This window comes from Dasypus novemcinctus, chromosome 3, assembly GCF_030445035.2.
Source record: "Dasypus novemcinctus isolate mDasNov1 chromosome 3, mDasNov1.1.hap2, whole genome shotgun sequence".
NCBI lineage: Eukaryota > Metazoa > Chordata > Mammalia > Cingulata > Dasypodidae > Dasypus > Dasypus novemcinctus.
Window position 1 is genome coordinate 91,300,250 of NC_080675.1, and position 21,840 is coordinate 91,322,089.

The 21,840-nt window shown below is 41.8% G+C and overlaps 1 protein-coding gene across 1 annotated transcript; it reads left to right on the plus strand.

The window, feature by feature from the left end:
* Positions 1-15,352: 15,352 nt before the first annotated feature.
* Positions 15,353-18,424, plus strand: LOC101426115 (mast cell protease 1A-like). Its single transcript, XM_004477483.4, has 5 exons — positions 15,353-15,407; positions 16,558-16,705; positions 17,216-17,351; positions 17,542-17,799; positions 18,188-18,424. Exons 1-5 carry the CDS (start codon positions 15,353-15,355, stop codon positions 18,347-18,349), a joined length of 759 nt encoding a protein of 252 aa, XP_004477540.2. The 3' UTR covers positions 18,350-18,424.
* The last annotated feature ends 3,416 nt before the right edge of the window (positions 18,425-21,840 follow it).

Below are 21,840 nucleotides of genomic sequence, written 5' to 3' on the forward strand. Positions count from 1 at the left end.
AGTTTCCAGACCTGGTAGCAGGTGGTGGATTCTTAACAGAGATAAGAGGAGGACTGAGATGAACTACTGATGTGTAATGTATGTAGAAGTTTTAATTAGCTTTACTGTAAAAGTGTGAAAATGTATAGTATATGGTAACACATAGTGAGTAACAGTTTATAAATGGGGATGTGGCTGAAAATGGTAATCTAGGTATGTCAATGCCAGTTGACAGAATGCTAGAGAATAATCTAGGAACTGAATAGCACAGTAAACCAAGAGGTGGATGAGAATTGTGATTGATGGTACAGATGCGAGACTGTCTTTTGTGAGCTAGAGCAAATGTACATCACTACCGCAGGATGTTCGGAAGGTGGAGAACCATGGGAAAAATACAGCTGGAGTGACCTATGGACTGTGGTTAGCAGTAATAATATAAGATTATAGTAACAATATAATATTCTTGCATCTTTTGGAAAGATGTAGTGTGTTGATAATGAGGCAGTATGGCAAATGTGAGCCAAATGTACACTATGGACATGGTAACAACCAGACGATATTATCTTATCTGTAGCAAATGTTCCATCACCATGTGGTGTGTTGATGGAGGAGTGTTCTTTGGGAATTCTGCACATGTGCATGATTGTTTATAAGTTTACAACTTCTGTCATAAAGATATATTTGAAAAATAATAATAGGTGCATTGGGGAAAAAACACACCAAACGTAAGATAAGGGCAATGATTAGTAGTAAGATTTTGACAATATTCTACCATAAGTTGAAAAAATGTCGCACAACAAGGCAAAGTGTTGGTGGTAGGTTGAAGCATGGGACCCCTGTATGATGCTATGCATGTTTGCTTTGTAAGTTCATAACTTTTCCAATACACTTAACTGTTTATGTATGTTCATATGTAAGTGATATAAAGATAATAATAACAGGGTTGGTTGGGGAAAATACTTTGGTTAGTAGTAATATTTTGACAATGCTCTTTAAGTGTTAGTTTAAAAAGTTTAATAACAATGCAAGTTATTGGTGGTAGGGTGAGTTATGAGAGTTCTGTATGATGTTATATATGTTTGTTTTGTAAGTTCACAACTATTATTATACACTTATTGTTTATGGGTGTATGTAGGAGTGATATACTTCAATAAATTAATTAAAACAAAAAAACCATGCGGGGATACCACTTCACAGTCACAAAGATAGGTGATTTTTTTTAATTAATGAAAAATAACAAGTATTAGAGAACATGCATAAAAATTGGAACTCTATTGCATTGTTGGTTGGAAAGTAAAGTGGTATAGCCACTATGGAAAGAAACATAAAAATTCCTCAAAATGTATATTTAGGGGATTTGAATCTCTGGACTGACAATATGATAGCCAGGCCCTGAGCCCCAACAGACTTCAGCTCCTACAATCTGATTTATTGGACTCACCTCACTCAGCTAAGATGGAGTTGAAGAAGGACAACCACCACACCATGGAGTCCAGAGGGCCTACAACTGAAAGCAAAGAGGATTGCATCCAGTATCCATGTGGAATCTGAGCCTCCTCTTGACATAGAGGTGCAACGGACACAACCAATCCAAGGTCCACAGAGAAAAGATGGCATTGGAGTGGGAAAAGTGGACATGGTGGCTGATGGGTATGGGGAATGGCAGGAAGAGATGAGAGGTGGAGGCGCCTTTGGGACTTAGAGTTGCCCTGGATGGTGCTTCAGGGGCAATCACTGGACATTGTAAATCCTCCCAGGGCCCACTGGATGGAATGTGGGAGAGTATGGGCCATGATGTAGACCATTGACCATGGGGTGCAGAGATGCCCAGAGATGTACTTACCAGGTGTAATGGATGTGTCATGATGATGGGAGTGAGGGTTGTTGGGGGGGTGGGGGTGGTAGGGTTGAATGGGACCTCATATTTTTTTAATGTAATATTTTTACAAAATCAATAAAAAATAAAAAATAAAAAAAGAAAATTCCTCAAAATGTTAAATTTAGATTTACCATTTGACCTGGCAATTCCACTTTTACATATATACCCAAAAAAAAAATGAATACAGACTCTAAAACGCCTTCTTTTATAACAATGTTTACAGCAACATTATTCACAACACCCAAAAAGTGGAAATAATACAAGAGTCCATCAACAAATGAATAACAATATTCCATAGAACAATGAAGTTATGGGAGATGATAGAACATTGGAGAACCTTGAACATATTACACTCGGTGGAAATAAACAAGGCACAGAACACACAAAAATTGCATGATATTACTTATAAGCGATGACTAGAATAGCCAATTTGCAGAGCAAGAAAGCATATTACAGGTTACAATGGGGTAGGGTAAGAGGATATGGGAAGAGAGCATGTAAAAATTTAAAAAGAAAGGTAGCAGGAATGAATGTCATTACACAGATTTAAATTGTAGGAAAACCCTCATTATTAATTTGCCTAAAAGCAAATAGAATCTCACCATAAACACATGCCCAATTCAACTGGCTGGAAACATAAAATTCTAGGCATTACTGCATCCTCATGCATGGGCAAAATCAAACCCAAAGTGGGAGTCTGGAGAAATATAGAAACACTTCTAGCTTTAGGCCCTCAGGATTCCTATTGCGTTCAAAGTTCCCAACACAGGAGGACTAATGCCATCAAATAGAGGGAACTGTATCTCTCGAGAGAAAGGGTGGCTCCCAGGGCATTGGGGCAGTTGAGCAAGTTAGGCCCTGAACACTGTTGCAAGTATCTCTGGACGTGGCTCCTCAGGAAATGGAGGTTGGCTGTCACTGTGGGCCCCAAGGGGAGGGGAAAATGGATGTTAAATGTGTGGAACCAAGGTAAATGTGGGGTAAGAGAGGAGTTTCGTGAGAGTACACAAGGATGGATATAAAACATGTAATATTACACCATAAACATATAGGGGACGACAGACTAATAATGTAAACCATAATGTAAAACATAGGATAACTAAAAATTTAGAAAACTGTATATCCTAAAGTATGGACCACAATGTAAGCACAGATGTCACCCTGTTTGAAAGCTATTGTCTCAGAGTCTGTACATCAGTTTAAGTAAATATGATATGAATAAGTTATAAGAATATCACTGTGGAAGGGAAAAGGTTTTATGGTAGATGTGTGGGAGTACTATATATTGTATATATGAATTACTGTGGTCTAGGGCTCTTGTGAAGAGAAGTTCAATAATTAGGAAAAAAGAAAAGAAAAAGATAGGATGTAGAATTTTTCCAAATCAACACGTATTCTATATCTAACCTTTAAACCCATCACTATATTCCATTTTACTAGTAAGGGATCCTGACATTATATTGGGCTTCACTTTTCAGGAAGTTTTGGATCACAGAGTGGTTCAACAATGGCAGCGGAGGAATACTGGTATAGGATACTATTGACAAGTGATATATGGCTGACAGGGAGCTATACAAGGCATATGTCCAGGGTGCATGGTAATGTTTGGATATACTCATAGTGGCAACAATTAAAAACTACAGCTGGGGGGGGGGTACTGGGTTCCTGGCCAGGGGTGCTCTGTCGTAGTCCCTAGGGGAGCAGCAGCAGTCCCCCAGGTGCAAAGGTAAAGACCAGGAAGGAATGAGGGTCCAACAGTGAGACCATGATACTAATGACTATGCTTGTGAGCCTATATGCCTGAAATAAGAACAAGGCCTACAGCAGCACTGTGCCTAGGAATTTCCTCCTGACAGCCTTCATGTTACTCAAATGTGGCCAGTCTCGAAGCCAAACTCAGCATGTAAATGCAATGCCTTCCCCCCAGTGTGGGACATGACACCCAGGGATGAGCCTCCCTGGCACCGAGGGATCACTACCAAGTACCAACTGATGATGCAACTAGAAAATGACCTTGAATTAAAGGTTCAATGTGGATCAGCAGACTATCCCTGTCTACATATAATAACATGACTTTAAAATGCTGTTTGACCTAATGTAAGGGGGAAATGGAAAGGAGAAATGAGTTTGTATGGCTACGAGTCTCTAAAAAAGAGTCTGGAGGTTGTCAGAAGGATTGCCCTTATGCACAATTGAGCAGAGTCTAAGAGACAGATAAAGTAGATACAACCCCAGGTATTGGTTCCTTTGAGGGCTAAAGAGACCCACGGGTTCTATGGTCATGGCAGATGGGGTTCACTGCCATGTCAAATGGCCCTTCTTTGGAGCTGGTGTTTCTGTGTAATGGAACTGGACTCAGATGGGATCTCTTTTCACAAGACTTTCATGCTACTTTACTGGAATTGTAGTTGGTGTTGGGGTTTAAGATATATTTAGGGGATTTGAATCTCTGGACTGACAATATGATAGCCAGGCCCTGAGCCTCAACAGACTTCAGCTCCTACACTCTGATTTATTGGACTCACCCCACTCAGCTAAAATGGAGTTGAAGAAGGACAACCACCACACCATGGAGCCTAGAGGGCCTACAACTGAAAGTAGGAGGATTGCATCCAGTATCCATGTGGAATCTGAGCCTCCTCTTGACATAGAGGTGTAACGGACACAACCAATCCAAGGTCCACAGAGAAAAGGTGGCATTGGTGTGGGAAAAGAGGCCATGGTGGCTGATAGGTATGGGGAATGGGAGGAAGAGATAAGATGTGGAGGCGTTTTTGGGACTTGGAGTTGCCCTGGATGGTGCTTCAGGGGCAATCACCGGACATTGTAAACCCTCCCAGGGCCCACTGGATGGAACGTGGGAGAGTATGGGCTATGATGTGGACCATTGACCATGAGATGCAGAGATGCCCAGAGATGTACTTACCAGGTGTAATGGATGTGTCATGATGATGGGAGTGAGCGTTGCTGGGCGGGGAGTGGTGGGGTGGGGGCGGTGGGGTTGAATGGGACCTCATATTTTTTTAATGTAATAGTTTTACAAAATGAATAAAATTAAAAAAAAAAAAAAGTTCCCAACACAGGCTTGACCTCTCAATGTTGGGATGTTCTTGGCTGGGGGGGGTCACACATGAAATAATGTGACTTTTTGCTGAATATGAATCTCCCAGACACACCCAGCAGACATCCCTCTGAGGTTCTGCCACCATTATGGTGCACTGCATGGGAGATGATCCTACGTTCCACTTCTGGCTTAATGCACCCCTTACTCCACTATGCACAATGCTACACAATTTTATGACATGGAGAAAATATCTCCCTCTGGAACCATGAAGCCCTCAAAAGAAAGGCCCTTTCGTGGCTTACTTTCCACAAAACATGCTGCAACCCAATTTCTTAATGATCTTGCACACTTTGACAATAGAAGACCAGTGGAACTCACACGGGTTATGATTTGGGGCTGGGAAAAACATCTCTGCATCTAAGACATTGTAAGGACTTGGTTCCTTAATTAGAAAAGACAGAAAAGGAAAATGCAGAAAGCAAAACAAAGAAATTATATTTTTGAAAATTGTTTAACCGCATAAATATTCAGTTAGGTATTACATTTACTTGAGGAAATGGTTCTGTGGTTTAAACCAAGTTTGAAAGCCACTGTTGTAAGCTCACAGTCAGAGATAAGGACACCAGTAACATGAAGAGATAGTGACTGGCTAAAGGTACCACAGAGGTAGAAAGAGCCCGACGGGAGCCCAGGCCTCCTGACCACCAGGTCAGCAAGAGACTGACCACCCTGTGAGGACTTCCTGACATCACTGCACAGGAGAACAACTTCTGCTTTTAGACTTCACAGGAAAGAAAGTCTCCACGCTCCTCTGGCAGCCATTCTTAACAAGTGCTCAAAACACCTTTCTTTGGTGAGCTGAAATTTTCTCCTAAGAACATTGCGGGGCAATCAAAAGTATGTAACTACCAGAACCATGCTGCTTCCTTCACATCTCCTTGTTGGTGGCAATACTCTCCCTCCACTATTTGAGGAAATAATCTTTCACTTGCATAAAATATTTTGATGATTTCACTGAATATATGAAAGGACTTGCCTGTATTACCAATACTCATTCCATCACCTCTCATTTCCTCCAGACCAACAGGAAGAGTCAGGTCCCAACACAGCCAGGGTGAGAACTGCCAACTCAGCTTGTGGAGGGGATGGATCAAAAAGAATGGCAAGATCTTGCTGACTCATTTCAGGGAACATATATTGGTATCAATCTGCCCTTCTCACTTTCTACCATACTTCTGTCAGCACCACTCTTTGTAGACATTAGAGTAACTTATATTTTCTGTCTTGGTACTTTGCTTTGGCCAAAAATGGGTTTACATACCACATCACTCAGAAACAACTGGCCTACTGAAGACTCAAAATAACAATCTCTGAGGTCAGAATGCTGTCCTATAGAATGTAATAAATGCTTTAAGCATCAACAAATATAAGGCTTTGTTTTTCCTATATATAGAATACCTAATTCCAGAAATAAAGGCATGTTAGCAGAAATGCCCACTCCCATTATTATACCCAATAACCCACAGTCAGAACTTTTGTTGATGTCTCCACCATCTTGGGCTCTGCTCGTGTGGTGGTCTTCACTCCTTGGAAAGGAATCGACAGGGAGGTAAGTGTGTTAAAATACAATACTAGTTAGTTTGATGCTTGATAGCAAGGGAAAGTGGGATTCACTGACTTCCCTCTTTGTATTTTCATGTCTATTAGTGAAGGTCAATAGAGGCTTACTGTAACCCAGAAAAGCTAGGGCCACTATGACCCTTCAAGAATAAAGTGTTGTGACCATATGAGGTGAAGAATCTGACCAAGGGAATGCCTGAGATTGTAGTCTTCTGTGTAGCTTCTCAGAGATCATATAACTCTTTCCTTCACAAAGACTTCCCACCTTTCTTTGCCAAGGAGTTCACCAACCTTTCTTCAAAAACCTCCTGAGAGGGAGAGACTCTGAGCTCACCAAAAGCCAAGATATGATAACTGAGCTGAGAACTGCATACTTATGTCTTCCATCATTTCCAACAGTAGTAGAACAAGGAGTTTGCATTTTGGTAGTAGTGTATACTGCTGGCTTCCACTCACCCTAACTGTGTGACATATCATTTAATGTTTGTTACTTTGTTTTTTGTTTATGAAGGATCACACACCTATGTGTAGAAAATTTCAAAGAATCCACAGAAAAGCTACTAGAACTAATAAATCAATTCAGCAAAGATGCAAGGTAAAAATAGAAACACACAAAAGCCAGTCAGCTTTCTATGAACCATCATTGAACAATCTGAAAAGAAAATTAAGACAAAATTACATTTACAAGAGCATCTAAAACAATAAAGTATCAGAAATAAATTTATCCAAAGAATGTAAAGGAAATGTATGCAAAAAATTACAAAATATTGCTGAAAGAACTCAAAGAAGATGTAAAATAAATGAAAAGATACTCTGCATTCATGTAATCGAAGACTAAATATTGTTAAGATGTCAGTTCTACCTAAAGTGATTTACAGAGTTCAACAATCTCATTAAAATTCCAACAGCCTTCTTTGCATAACTGGAAAAATCTATCATCAAATTTATATGGGGTCCCAAATAGCTAAAAACATCCTGAAAAAGAAGTAAAGGAATAATTAAGTTGGAGGAATCATGCTTCCTGTATTTAAAACTTCTTACAAACCTGCAATATTCAAAATAGCATAGTACTGGTACAAAGACAGACAGATAGACCAATGGAATAGAATTGACAGTTTAGAAATAAACCCTTCCATCTATGGCCAGGTGATTCTTGACAAGAATACCAAGTCCACTCTATGGACAAACAATAGTCCCTTCAACAATGGTGCTGGGAAACTGGAAATCCACATGCAAAACAATGGAGGCAGACCCCTACCTCACATCATATACAAATATTAACTCAAAATGGATCAAACCTATATATCAAAACCAAAACTATAAAAATACTAGAAAATTTTTTGGAAAGCATCTTGAAGACCTTATCTTAGGCAATGGTTTCTTAGACCTTACACCAAAAATATGACAACAGCAAAAAAAATGTAGACAAATGGGACTTTAACAAAGTGAAACACATTTCTGAATCCAAGGACTTCATCATGAAAGTAAAAAGATAACCTACAGAATGGGAGAACTTTTTGAAAACCACATATATAACAAGGGTTTAATATCCAGAATATATAAAGAATTCCTACAACTCAACAACAAAAAGACAAAAAACTAAATTTAAAAATGAACAAAGATTTGAAGAGACATTTCTCCAAGGAATATATTCGAGTGGACATTAAGCACAAGAAAATACATCAACATCATTAGCCATCAAGAAAGTGCAAATCAAAACCACAAGGAGATACCATTCCACACCCACCTAAAATGGCTAGTATTTAAAAAAACAGATAATAAGTTTGAAGAGGATATGGAGATACAGGAACACTCATTCTTCGTTGTTGGGAATGTGAAATGATTCAGCCATTGTGGAAACAGTTTGTGGTTTCTCAGAAAGTTAATGTAGAATTACCATATTAACCAGCAATTACACTTCCAGATATATATTCAAAAGAGATGAAAGCAGGGACTTGAACAGATATTTGCACATGATGTTCTTAGAGGCATTATTCACAATAGCCGAAACGTGAATGCGACCTAAGTGTCCATCAACAAAATCCAGCATATACTTAGGATGGACTATTACTCAACATGGAGTTCTGATACATGCTACAGCAGGGTGAACCCGGAAAAAAGCCATCAGGTTGAGTTAAATAAGCTAGGTACAAAAGGACAAATATTGTATGAACTCATTCAAATGAAATAATTAGAATAAGCAAATTCATAGAATCAGAAATTAGAATACTGGTTAACAGGGCCAGGGTAGATTTAGGGAATGGGCATTATGCTTACCTGGTAAAGAATTTCTGTTTGAGGTTACAGAAATGTTTAGGTAATTGGTGATGTGGATAGTAACACAATATTGTGAGTATAATTAACACCACTGAATTAAATACTCAAATATGCTCAAAAGGGGAAATTTTAGGTTGTATATATGTTCCTCGAATTTAAAATTTCTTTTAAAACCTTAGGACTGTACAGCACAAACAGTGAACCCTAATGTGAACTGTGGACTATACTTAATAATATAATTATAATTACATTGTCTCAGCAATTATAACAAAGAGAAACTGCACATGCGAAGGAGTATATGGGAACTGTATTTTCTGCATGATTTTTTTGTAAACCTACATCATCTCTAATTAAAAAACTATAACCTATGGAAAGGTGAAGGAGGAATATTGCAGTCTAAGAGCAACCATGAAATAATAGGTAGAGATATAACTAAAAGCCAATGGAGTGAAATATTAGGTTGTATATATGCTAACAGAATTTTTTAAAAATTTTAAGCCAATGGCGGGGATAAAATGGGATACATAAAGGATGACAGGAAAAGGACAAAGGACAAAGAATAAAACACACAAACAGAAATCAGATAGCAATATGATATTCTTCACCCAACCTTTATTAGTAATTACAATAATTAGTAAATATAAATAGACTAAACACTCCAATTAAAGTGGAGGGATAAATAATACAAGACCCAATTTTATGCTGTTTACAATTGACATGTCTTAAATATAAAGACACAGGTCAGATGAAGTAAACTTGTAGAGAAAAATAGATATCCTAGCACAACAATCATAAGAAAACAGGCTTACCCATGCAGTGTGTTGTTAAACTTCTGAATTTTTGGCCACCTGTGAGATGAGATAGAGTATCTCAGTAGAATTTTTATTTCCAATTCTCTTAAATGTAGTTGAAATTTTTTCTTTATGTTTAAAGATTGTATGTGTATGTATGTATGTGTGTGTGCATATATATGTTTTGTTGTTGTTGTTAACTCTTGGGGTCTTTCGCTCCTTCTTCTGTCAGGTTTTTCAGTCTTTTCTTGATTTTTAGAGTTCTTTATATATGAGATAGATGAACACTTTAATTGAGATATATGTTGCAATTATTTTCTCCAAGTTTGTTTGTTTGTACTTTTCGAATTTGCTTACACTGGCTTTGATATGTAGAATTTTAAAATTATTTTATTATGTATTCAAATTTATTTATCAATATTTTTTTCTAGGTTGAGTCATTGCTAAAAAGACTTTCTCCATGCCCAGTTTACAAAGGAATTGTTTACTTTTAGTATATACATGGTTTTATTTTGTATATTTGAATCTCTTGTCTATCTGGAGTTTTTCTGGTGGTTTATGTGAAGTATGGCTCCAATTTAATATTTTTCCAAATGGCTATCCTGTTGTCCCAATATCATTTCATTAAAGAGTTCATTTTTCCCCAATGATTTGAGATGCTGCCTTACTGTAATTAATGTTTCTGGATTTTCTATTTTCTTTCATTAATCTGTTGTTCTATTCACCAGTAATGCCACACTTAAAAAGTTTTACAGAATATTTTTAATATCTGATAAGGCTAGTCCCCCCTTACTGCTTTTTTTGGTCATGGTTTTCCTAGATATTATTACATGCTTATTTTGCACATGAATTTTTTTTCTCTATTTTTTTTTAAATGTATCATTTAAAATACATAAGAGGCAGCAGATTTGGCCCAGTGGTTAGGGCATCCATCTACCACATGGGAGGTCCGCAGTTCAAACCCTGGGCCTCCTTGACCCGTGTGGAGGTGGCCCATACGCAGTGCTGATGCACGCAAGGAATGCCCTGCCACGCAGGGGTGTCCCCCGCATAGGGGAGTCCCATGCACAAGGAGTGCGCCCCGTAAGGAGAGCTGCCCAGTGCGGAAGAAAGTGCAGCCTGCCCAGGAATGGTGCTGCACACACGGAGAGCTGACACAACAAGATGATGCAACAAAAAGAAACACAGATTCCCATGCCGCTGACAACAACAGAAGCGGACAAAGAAGACAGCAGCAAATAGACACAGAGAACAGACAACCGGGCAGGGGGGGGAGAAATAAATAAATAAATCTTTAAAAAAATAAAATAAAATAAAATAAAATATATAAGAGGTCCCCACATACCCCCCATTCCCCTCACCCCACTCCTCCCTAATCAACAACTTCTTTCATCATCATGGGACATTCGTTGCATTTGATGAATATATTTTGGAGCACTGCTGCGCCACATGGATAATGGTTTACATTGTAGTTTACACTCTCCCCCAGTCCACCCAGTGGGCCATGGCAGGACATACAATGTCCAGCATCTGTCCCTGCAGTACCATTCGGCACAACTCCAAGTCCTGAAAATGCCCCCACATCATATCTCTTCTTCCCTCTCCCTACTCTTAGCAGCTACCATGGCCACCTTCTCCACATCAATGCTACAATTTCTTCCATTACTAATCACAATAGTTCCATAGCAGAATATCAGTAAGTCCATTTATAAAGGGTATTTATTTGGGTAGAAGCTTACAGTTACCCAGCTATAAAGTGTAAGATACTTCCCTCACCAAACTCTGTTGCCACGTGTTGGAGCAAGATGGCTGCCGAAGTCTGCAAGGGTCCAGACTTCCTTTTCCTCTTCCTCTTAAAGCTCCATGGTCCCAGCATCTTCCAATACCAGTTGCAGGCTGGTATAAATCTCATCTGTCTCCCAGGGCTCATTTCTCTTCAGGCTCAGCTGCTCTTCTTTCTACAAGGTCAGCTGTGGACTATCAGGCTCTCTTCCCTGGGCCTCAGCCATGTCTATGGAGCCATCTCTATTCCTCTGTGTTTTTCCCCTATGTGTTTAATTCCCAGGACTCCAGCATCAAAAAACTCCCACTATCTCCTCTGCCATGTAGTTTTCTCTGTGAGCCCTACCCACCAAGGGGGTAGGAATTCAATGTCTTACTGTCATGGCCCAATCAAAGTCCTAAGCATAATTTAATCAAGTAAAAGTGAAACCCCTGAATTTAATATACTGTAATATGCCCAGAGGAACAGACCACTTTACAAACACAATCCAATATCTATTACTGGAATTCATAAACAATGCCAAACTGCTACAGTATGCAATAGCCAAAGAGAAATTCATTAATAATTTAGAGAAGAACTTAACTTTGCAAAAGAAAAACAACTTTGCATAGATTGTACAAGGCAGGGGTCCTTATAACACAGTGAACCCTGTTTCATCACAGTGTTGTGGTGTCATCAGCTCCGTCCATTTTGGAATGTTTTCATTACTCCAAAAGAAAAAATCCCATACATCCTAATAAACTCCCATTATTGATCCTTAGCATTGTTCTACTACCTTCTATACCAGTGCTGTAAAAATATTACAATATTACCAATAACTATAGTCTATGCCTACAATAGTTGTATTTTTCCATGTATCTCTGTATTTTTATATCTTTTTTTTTAGATGTATTTTTTATTTCTCTCCCCTTCCCCGCTCCACCCTCCCCCAGGTTGTCTGCTTTCTGTGTCCATTCTCTGTATGTTCTTCTGTGTTCACTTGTATTCTTGTTAGCAGCACCCAGAATCTGTGTTCCATCATCTTTTGTTCCATCATCTTTTGTTCCATCATCTTGCTGCGTCGGCTCTCCATGTGTGCAGCGCCACTCTGCATACTTGTGTTTGTACTATTAACCACAATCATCATCCACCACTGGAAACTATGTTATACAGTCCTAGATTATCCTCTAGCTTTCTTTCAGTTGACATTAGCCTTGCTATAATGCACCATTATACTCACTATATTGTTTTAACATCAACTCTATCCATTTCCCCATATTTATAATTCACTTTATTAAACATGCTACATTCATTCAGCATCATCTCCTCCTTCTAAACCCACATTCTATCTCCTAGTAATCTATACTCTGGAGTTTAACTCCATGGGTTTACTCATATTAATTTCATATTAGTGAGACCATACAATATTTGTCCATTTGTGTCTGGCTTAATTCATTCAACATAAATGTCCTAAAGGTTCATCCATGTTGTCATATACACATCGACTTCATTTCTTCTTTCAGCTGAATAGTATTCCATTGTATATATATATACCACATTTTCTTTATTCATCCTTCAGTTGATGAACACTTGGATTGTTTCCATCTTCTAGCAATTGTGAATAATGTCGCTAAGCATATCAGTGTGCAAGTGTCTGTTGCATCCTTGGTTTCAGTTCTTCTGAATACATGTCCCAAAGACCTGGCAAACTGTCATCCACAAAGGCTGCACCATTTTTGGTTCCCACCAACAGGAAAGGAGTGTTCCAATTTCTCCAAAACCTCTCCAACACTACTAGTTTTCTGCTGTTTAATGATGGCTATGGAGTCTTCTCTGCAGATGGGCAGTCTCCTCCTTCCACTCCTTCAAAGACATTGCAGGATGCTCTTCTGGTCTCCTGGAGCCCCCAAACAGGTGCTTCAGCTAGCTCCAGAGAGCTCTGGGTGTTCACTAACTGCCCTGTAGTAGGAGCTGACTCTAGGAGTTCCTTACTTTGCCGTCATCTTGCTGGTTCTTGGCCACTTGAATTTTAGAACTTTTCTAGAACTTGTGCAACACTAGGAGGAAACGTTGGTGGTATTTTTACTGGAATCACATTAAATTTATACACTGTCTTGGAGAGAATTGAAATCTTTATGATGTAGATCTATCCTACCAAGAAGAGGAAATATCTTTTTATTTGCTCAAGGATAATTTTTTGTTTTTCGGGGATATTTTAAAGTTTTTCTCAAATAGATTTTGCACAATTTTGGTCAAGTTTTCCCTAAGAATCTTATCTTTTTTTGTAGCAATATATCTTTTCAGTTTTATCTTCAAACAGATTGTTGTCTCTATATGTAAAAGATATTAATTTTCTGTTTATTTCGAAACAATCTCAAACAGAGAAAAGGTGCACATACAGTTCAAAGAACTTTTTCCCCCTGAACCATTTGACAGTAGAGTTACTAACAATATATTCTATCACCTGCTGAATACTTTTATGAATAAGTTCTGCAAATAAAGGCATCTTCTTACTAAACGGCAATTACAACCATCAAACTCAGAAAATTAACATCAGTACCATTACTAAGCTCTAATCCACAGATAGGGAGAAACCTGGCTCCCATCAGCCTTATTGGATGAATACCCAAAGTGATTTAGGTAACCAATCTCCCATTACCACTATTCTTCCTCTAAGTTGTACGCCCTCCTCCATGCTCCAGCCCACATCAGGCAACCCCTCTGTGCTGATGCTCACCTCACCCCACTCAGCCTGCTGAGGCTCTGACAAATTGCACCACACTCCCCACTCTGTGAAGGTTGTTGTCACCCCACTTGGGCTCCAATATCATTCAAGAGCATCCTCCTCACTCTGCTAGGCTTCCACTTCCTTTCTGGGCTGCCTCCTCCATGGATGCCCATGTGCACCCCAGTCTGGGTCAGACCCTCTTCCGCTGGCACATTCTCTTCACCCCTCTTGGCTTTAGACTCTCTGTGCTGGGCTGCCCTCCCACAGGGATGTCCTCCTCACTTTGCACGTATTTATTTAACTAATGTTTTGATATTGTATTTTTTGAAGAGAATTGGGATCAAGATGTTTACAACCAATAACATTTTCAATTCCACTACTCTCTTCTCCTTTTCCATTGTGGGGAGATCATCAGGCTAATTTGTGTAGCAAGTGGTATAGGATAACTTGTTAAGCAAGTTTATTTAGCAAATGTAGTTCTCTGGAGCATTACTTTGGTTGCCTGGCATCCATTGCCACTCCATGTGGTATCAGTAATTCCCTAAAGAGAATATCTTTTGGGATAGCCAAGCTCTTTTCTTCCATTCTCAGTGCACATGATTTGGACAAAGCAGACCCCAATCTACCTGAAGGAATAGGCTATGGCCAAGCCTTAGGCTTGTCATGGTTTCAATTACTCTGAGAGTAAAGAGAAGCTTATTCACACTGGACTCTGCCTAAATTGCAGGATCATGGGCAAAGTAACTGTTGTTGTCATTACTTCAGCAACTGGAACAAGTCCATCTTCAGCATTACTCCCACAGCATTATCCCATCTCTATCATGGGCCTCCCCATACCTGCTCTAGTCACTGATGTTCAGTAGCCTCTACCAGAAGAATGGAACTTCATCTACTGTATCTCTGAGTCTCCCATAGAAAAGGGTCTTACCAGCACAGAAATAGAAAAGATAGCAAAGGAAATGAAGCAACTCAGTTTCTGGGACTCAAGGACCCACTAGTGCCTGTGTAACATCTCCAAATATCCCAACTGGTAGACCTGGGTCCCTGTTTCCTGCTGATGTGGTCATTATGCTTATGTGAGGACTGATAAGTTCTTACTCAACTTGGGCCCAAGGACTTAATCAGACAGTGGTGGGAAGTAGTCAGAGATAGCCTTATCTGCTGAAACCCCAAAACATCAGAGGAGAACAATGGGGTTAAAAGACAGCAAGGAGAACACGCAACAAACTCTGGACTGGGCAGCCTCAGGAAGATGCAGCTGTTCTTCCTCCTGTTGACCTTTCGCCTTCTCCCCAGGGCAGAGGCAGGTGAGTGACCCTCCTGACCCTCAGAAGCGTGACTCCCTCCCACACTGGCACAGCCCTGCTCAGATGTGACACTCAGGCACACCCAGGCCCTGGTCCATCTCCAGGACCTTCCTGAATCCCAGGTCCAAGCTCACTCAGAGACTGACAAACCTGATGTGGGTATGACAGGCAGTGAGAGTGGTAGGGCAGTGGCAATTCTGCATAAGGGTCAGTGAGTGCTATCTCTCCTTGGGCCTTCCTCTTGTCATTTGGAAAATGGGAACTTTAAAAAGGCATCCAGAAGAAGGTTGGGAGCTGGGAGTGAGAAATAATTAATTCCCCAGGAAATAGTAGCTTGAAGAAAGGGACTGGCTTATATAATCAAGGTAAAATCCTCTAACTTTTAACTCAATGCCTTAAAATGTACCCTCAGTCTCCATCATCTTGTCCAAGCTTTGTCAGTCAGTGCTGCACAGGAATTTAAGACTCAGGTGACACCGGAGTTGGTGGCTTTCTGGTCCCCTCAACATTTAGTTTTGCTTTGGCTCAGCCTCAAGTCTTTTCCACTAGTAGATGGTTTCAGTGTCTTTGAAAGGTAACATCTTCCCTGCTGCTCAGAATCCCACCAGCATGGCCCCAACAACCCTCATCCAGAGGCTAGTAAGGGTCCATTACTTCATACGACAAGGCATTCGCTGGTCACTGTTTGTCTCAACTCAGTACCTTGAGTCTTGTCCCAAGTATTATTATGCAAACCAGTTGCAGCTCAACAGGGTCTAGGAAACTAGAAGGGAAAGAGGTCTCAGGAAACTTTAGGGAGATTTTCCATGATCTACTGGGACTTTACTGCCTGTTCCAAACACAAATCCTATCCTTCAACATATATGTTTGAAGCAAGAATTAAGGAACAGAGCTGCTCTTCACTTGGTCAGAGAGAGAATCTGAGCCTTGTGGGTGACTTGGCAAGCCAGGAATGCTGCCCAAAGAATGACCAGTTCCCCTTATGGTTACTGCCCGCTGCTGCAGACAACACCACTTGCTGCCAGATCCCAGTGCCTTCCCTCCTGCTCAAGCTTATCTCAGTCTCCTGTCCTCAGTCTTTCTGTAACCATAAGGCAGATGTGCACCCTGGACACAACAAGCACAGCAGGCAGTAGAATTTTTCTTTCAGGGAAAATCATCGGGGGTCATGAGGCCAAGCCTCATTCTTATCCCTACATGGCATTTCTTCAAATCAAGACATCAGAGAAAACAAAGATATGCGGGGGGTTCCTGGTGCATGAAGACTTTGTGCTTTCAGCAGCTCACTGTTGGGGAAGGTGAGAGGAACGGGGCCCCCATCCTTCTGTAGGTACTTCATGGGAACCCTCTTCTCAGGGACTGCAGCTTTGCCCATCTGGTAACATAAGAAGAGCTCCTCTAAGGAGCCAGCTGAGAGCAGGGATAGGAGAGGGGAAAGTACAGGTAATTTTTGTGGGGAAAGGGACATCTGATGGAAGTGGCCTCCTGAGGAAAGATGGAGTATGTGGCATACAAAGGAGGTCAAGGTTGTGTGCTAGGGCCCAGAGGGAAGTTTTGAGAAATGCATAGTTTTTCTTGAAGATCGTCAAGCCCTGTGCATGACTAAGCATCCCCATATCTGCTCCAGCATTTGCCACCCAGCTCAGGTTGCAAAGCAGAGGCCACAGAGAGCTGAGCCCCAGGGCCCCCATCCCCTAGAATTCCCCTCAGCTCCAGTTCTGCCCTGCCTCACACTGTCCCCAGCCTTTCAAGGATCCTGGGCTATAGCTCTTGTGATTCCACTCCCCACCATTCTGCTCTCTGTTCAGCAAAATAAATGTCACCCTGGGGGCCCACAATGTGAATAAGAAGGAAAGGACACAACAGCACATCCCTGTGAGAAGAGCCATCCGCCACCCAGCCTATGATAACAGCACGACTGCCAATGACATCATGTTATTGCAGGTAAGTGCGCCCAGCCTTCCTTCCTGCTCACTTCAGTCCAGCGATTTTTGCATCTCCCCATGATCTCTTCTCTTTCCTTCTTTCCAGCATGACCCCTTCACTTGCCCCAGGGCCATAAAGGAAACATGCTACCCCATAGCTATCTCTGGAAACTCTGTGAGTAGCTTAGAATTTCTTCTCTCTCTCTCAGCTGATGAGAAATGCCAATCTGACTGCAGAGGTGAGCACCCTCCAGCTACCCAGAAGGACCATGCTGGTGATGCCAGGGAGAGTATGCAGGGTGGCCAGCTGGGGACGCATCCAAGTGAACAAGAGCACAGACAGACTCCACGAAGTAGAGCTTGAAGTCCAGTGGGATAAAGAATGCATCTCTCTCTACAAAGACCATTACAACAGTGCCACCCAGCTATGTGTGGGGGACCCAAGAGAGATGAAGAGTTCTTTTAAGGTGAGCTCACAAGCCCCTTCCAAGCCCAGCCCTGGGTAGAGAGGAGCTTTGAGGAGATCTGGGCCTGTGGGAACTCACCATATCCCCACGTATATCGCCTTCCCATTGATCCAGTCTCCAGTGCTTTCTCCCTGGGAGGAAATGCGGCACCTACTGACCCACAGGCACTTTATGGACAGAGATTTCCTGGGGGAGGAAAAAGCCCATTTTCAGGTGACTGGAGGGAATGTTCAGGGCTGGGCTTGGGCCCAGGACTGAGGGAGGCACCGAGGTCTGCCTTGGCCTGATCTCACACTCAGCCCCCTAAAAGAGACCACCCACCCCCGGGCAGCAGGGAGGGCAGGGGGAGGAGGAGGCCCGGCTTAGTCCTTCTCCTCTCTGCCCACAGGGGGACTCAGGTGGCCCCCTCGTGTGTAACAATGTGGCCCAGGGCATTGTGTCCTTCGGGAAAAAAAATGGGAGATCTCCACGTGTCTACACCAAGATCTCGAGCTTTCTCTCCTGGATAAAAGAAACAATGAGAAGCATCCCACTGCAGAGACCAGACTAAGGTGACTCCAGGAGTGATCTGACCATCTTCTCTGGGACATCAGGCCAAGGATTGGGGTCTGTGGGCAAAAATACCAAGGCCTTAATAAACTTCCTTCTCTAGAGTGGAAATGAAAGATTACTCGTTGATTCATTCAATAACCTTCAATAGGTACCAACTGTGTGTCCAGCAGCCATCTGTTCACACTTCTGACTTGCTCTGTGCACTTCCCTGCAGCCTACCCCACCTCCCACCTCCAGAATAAAAAATAATAACACTGTGTCAATACCCACTTCCTTCCAAATAGCCCTCCTCTGTGCCAGGTCCCCCTGCCAGACTGAATCTAAACTCTGTCAGGAAAAGGGAAAAAGTGGCCCTCTCTAGAAGAACCACTTAGCTTATCCACATTGTCCTTCAACTCATTCCATCCCCCACACCCTGCCCCAGCCAATCCCGGGGCCAAAACAGCAAGAGAAAAGAATCCAGATTTGAAAGGAGGATGCCCTAAGAGGCCCTGGGATAGAGAGCTACTTCTCCACCTTACTGGAAATTGGTGGTAATCTTCTAGAAAGGCATAACTTGCCCCATGCAGGGCTCCCTCTCCAAATCAGAGCAGCTGGCAGCTTGAAATGTTGAGAGTTTCCCAGAAGGTGCTTTATTATCCCCAGACCTGGCTCTTGCACCTGTTCCAGCCCTGTCTGGGGCCACTACCTCCTGGTGACCCATTGTCCTGCAGCTCTGCTGACCCTGAGGGCACACTTCCAAACTGGCTTGAGACAGCCTCTTCCCACCTCCCACTGTCCAGGACTCCCAGAATCCTATGACGTTCCCAGCAGGCTTTCTGCCCTGGGCTGCCCATCCCAGGTAGATCGTGACTGTGAACCTGCCTTCTGCTCTGTCTATGGGGCACGGGAAGGCAGGATGTGTCCCCAGACCTCTAGGCCACACTTCTCACCCAGCAGGACCTTGTCAGCCCTTCTAATCCAGATGAGTGCCCCTCCTTGGCCCAGTGTCCACTGACTGATAGGTCATTCAGTAGACTGTCCCTGTGGTCACAGCTGACTGCCTGGCTTCTGGGCCAAGGACTTTCTGCATTGGCTCCTGGCCTACAACAACCATTTAAGGGAGAAAGGACTCCTCTCTGCAGCGGGCCTGGAAAGCATCACTTGTGCCATCAATCAATACATCAGTATTTACTGGGCTAGACACCAGGGACACAGCCAAGTATCACTGTCATCACAGAATTTGTGCATTTTCATTCAATTTGCTCATGTGACTTTCTCTGGGCAAGTGGCTTGTCTGGATCTGGGTTTCAAATCCACACGAATCAAAATTATCTTGTTTAGAGAATAACAGTACTCATTTAAATCTTATTTATGTTACATGCTGTAGTTTTGTGTGCACATTATACCTGAGAGCAGTAGAGATTTTCTAATGCTGCTCAGGGCTCAGCAGACCCATCCCCTCCCCAAGAAGGAGGGTGGAAGGTGGTAAGGAGATGGGCAACTTGAAGTGACCTAACTTTACCTGTGTGCAGTGACTATGAGCCTTGGTACACAAACTCAGGTATGCAAAAATAAAATATCACATTTTCCCTAAATCTAACTGGACCAGACTCTAAGCTTGGGCTTGTCTGAAATTTAGTTCCAATCATTACTGAGACTAGTCACACCCACAATCAAATCAAGTTAGAGTGGGTTAGTGAGGCCTGGAAAATGAAGGAAAGTCCTGCCCAATTTCTTTATCCCCATCTTCACCAGGCACACCAGAGACACAGGACCTCAGGGAACTCGTCCCAATCTGAGCACTGCTGCAGGGCTAAGACTGGGCTTCAGGCATGAGTAAACTCTTCCTTCTCCCTGTTTCAGCTCCTTTACTCCATCACACTCAACTCTGGAGAAGTATCTCTCCCTGCGATCCTGTTCTTATCAAAGAATGGCTTTTTAATCTCTTTGCCACTTAAGCAGCTCTAAAGCATAATCTCTTGGGCATTTAAACAGCACAGGAAGAGCAACTGACATCACATAGCTTCTGGTTTTGACCCCAAAAACAAAATGAGGGGCAAAAAATAAGAACCGTGTTTTTGCATGGAGAAAGAAAGTACAAAAGAAGGGAAGGAGGGAAGAAAAGGGAAAGAGAGTAAGAAAGAAGAGAAAAAGGAGCAAAAGAAAAAATACCTATTTCAAAAGATTACCAACTTTTTAACACATACATTTTCAGTTTTAACATTGCATTTATTTAGGGGAATGGATTATGTGGCTACGAAGTTGGAAAATCTATGCAGGCATACTTCTTCCTTTCCTGAAAGAGGAGACTGAAATCTGGAAAGGTGAAAAGCCTGGCCATAGATCACACAAATTAGCCACAGAGCCAGTCAGAGCCCCGACCTCCCAGCGGCCGCATTAGCCTTCTTCCAGTCCCAGGATAAGGATCCTCTCCAGGACTCCAGAGCCAGCAGCCTTCAAGGTCATCTGACAGAGCCCCTCGTGATGACTCTCCAGCCTCCTGGCCCAGGGGCTTTCCAGCCTCTGCTCAGACAACTTCCTGGAGAGAAGGCTCTGGGGGGTCACCAGTCACCCACTCTCTAACAACGGTCATAAGGACCTATCTTTCATGAGCTGATATCGGCTTCCACCATTTCCGTGATAATGGAAAATTTGCACCTTGTCAAGCCCCCATTCTCCCTAACTATATGTGATCTTGGCTACATTTTATATGTTTAAGCCTCTTTCCAAGAAAGGTGGGAATTAAATGACATGGCATATGTAAAACATCTTGTATATCCTTTGCACATATATACTCCTCCCTGTTGCTCCACCCCCTAGAAAGAAATAATTTCCTGACATTTATCATGATAATTTAAATCATACTTAAAAGTTGAAAAAAGCAGCACAATGGACATGCATTTGCCCACCACCTAGATTCAGCAATCATAGTATTTTCTCATAGTATCTGTGAGTGTGTGTGCATGTCTGTGTGGTCTAAAGATCACTTTGAATCAAACTGCCTGCTGAATTAATCTAGAAAAGGTAGAAAAAGAAATTAAATCTATTTGCATGCATTAGAGAGTACTAAAGCTGTAAAGACTTGAGGCCAGGAGCCCAAAGAAAACCTAGCATTAAGTGCTGCTTTTTCACCTTGATACATTTTGAAACTCATAAACAGTTACCAAGAAACTGAAAGGCTGAGTAAAGTTTCCAACAGTTTCATAGGTCTGTGGTGAAAAAAGAAACTGGAGTTTAGGGTTGACCAACAAGGAGATACTCTGGTAACACCCTAGAATTTCATCTGGCACCTTGCAGGGTTACACCCCAGGAGCAAGGATGAACTGGATATAAACCAGCTTCACAGGGAAGCCTAGCTTTGAGTTAATTTAATCCCTGATTGGAATTAATTTTCCTGCCGCAATGCAAGTTTACTTGAGGCAAAAGTAAACTCTCTCTGATGGAAAATAAAATCAACCAGAATCTATTTCACCTCCAATAAAATTTTGTTATAAGGGAGAAGGGAAA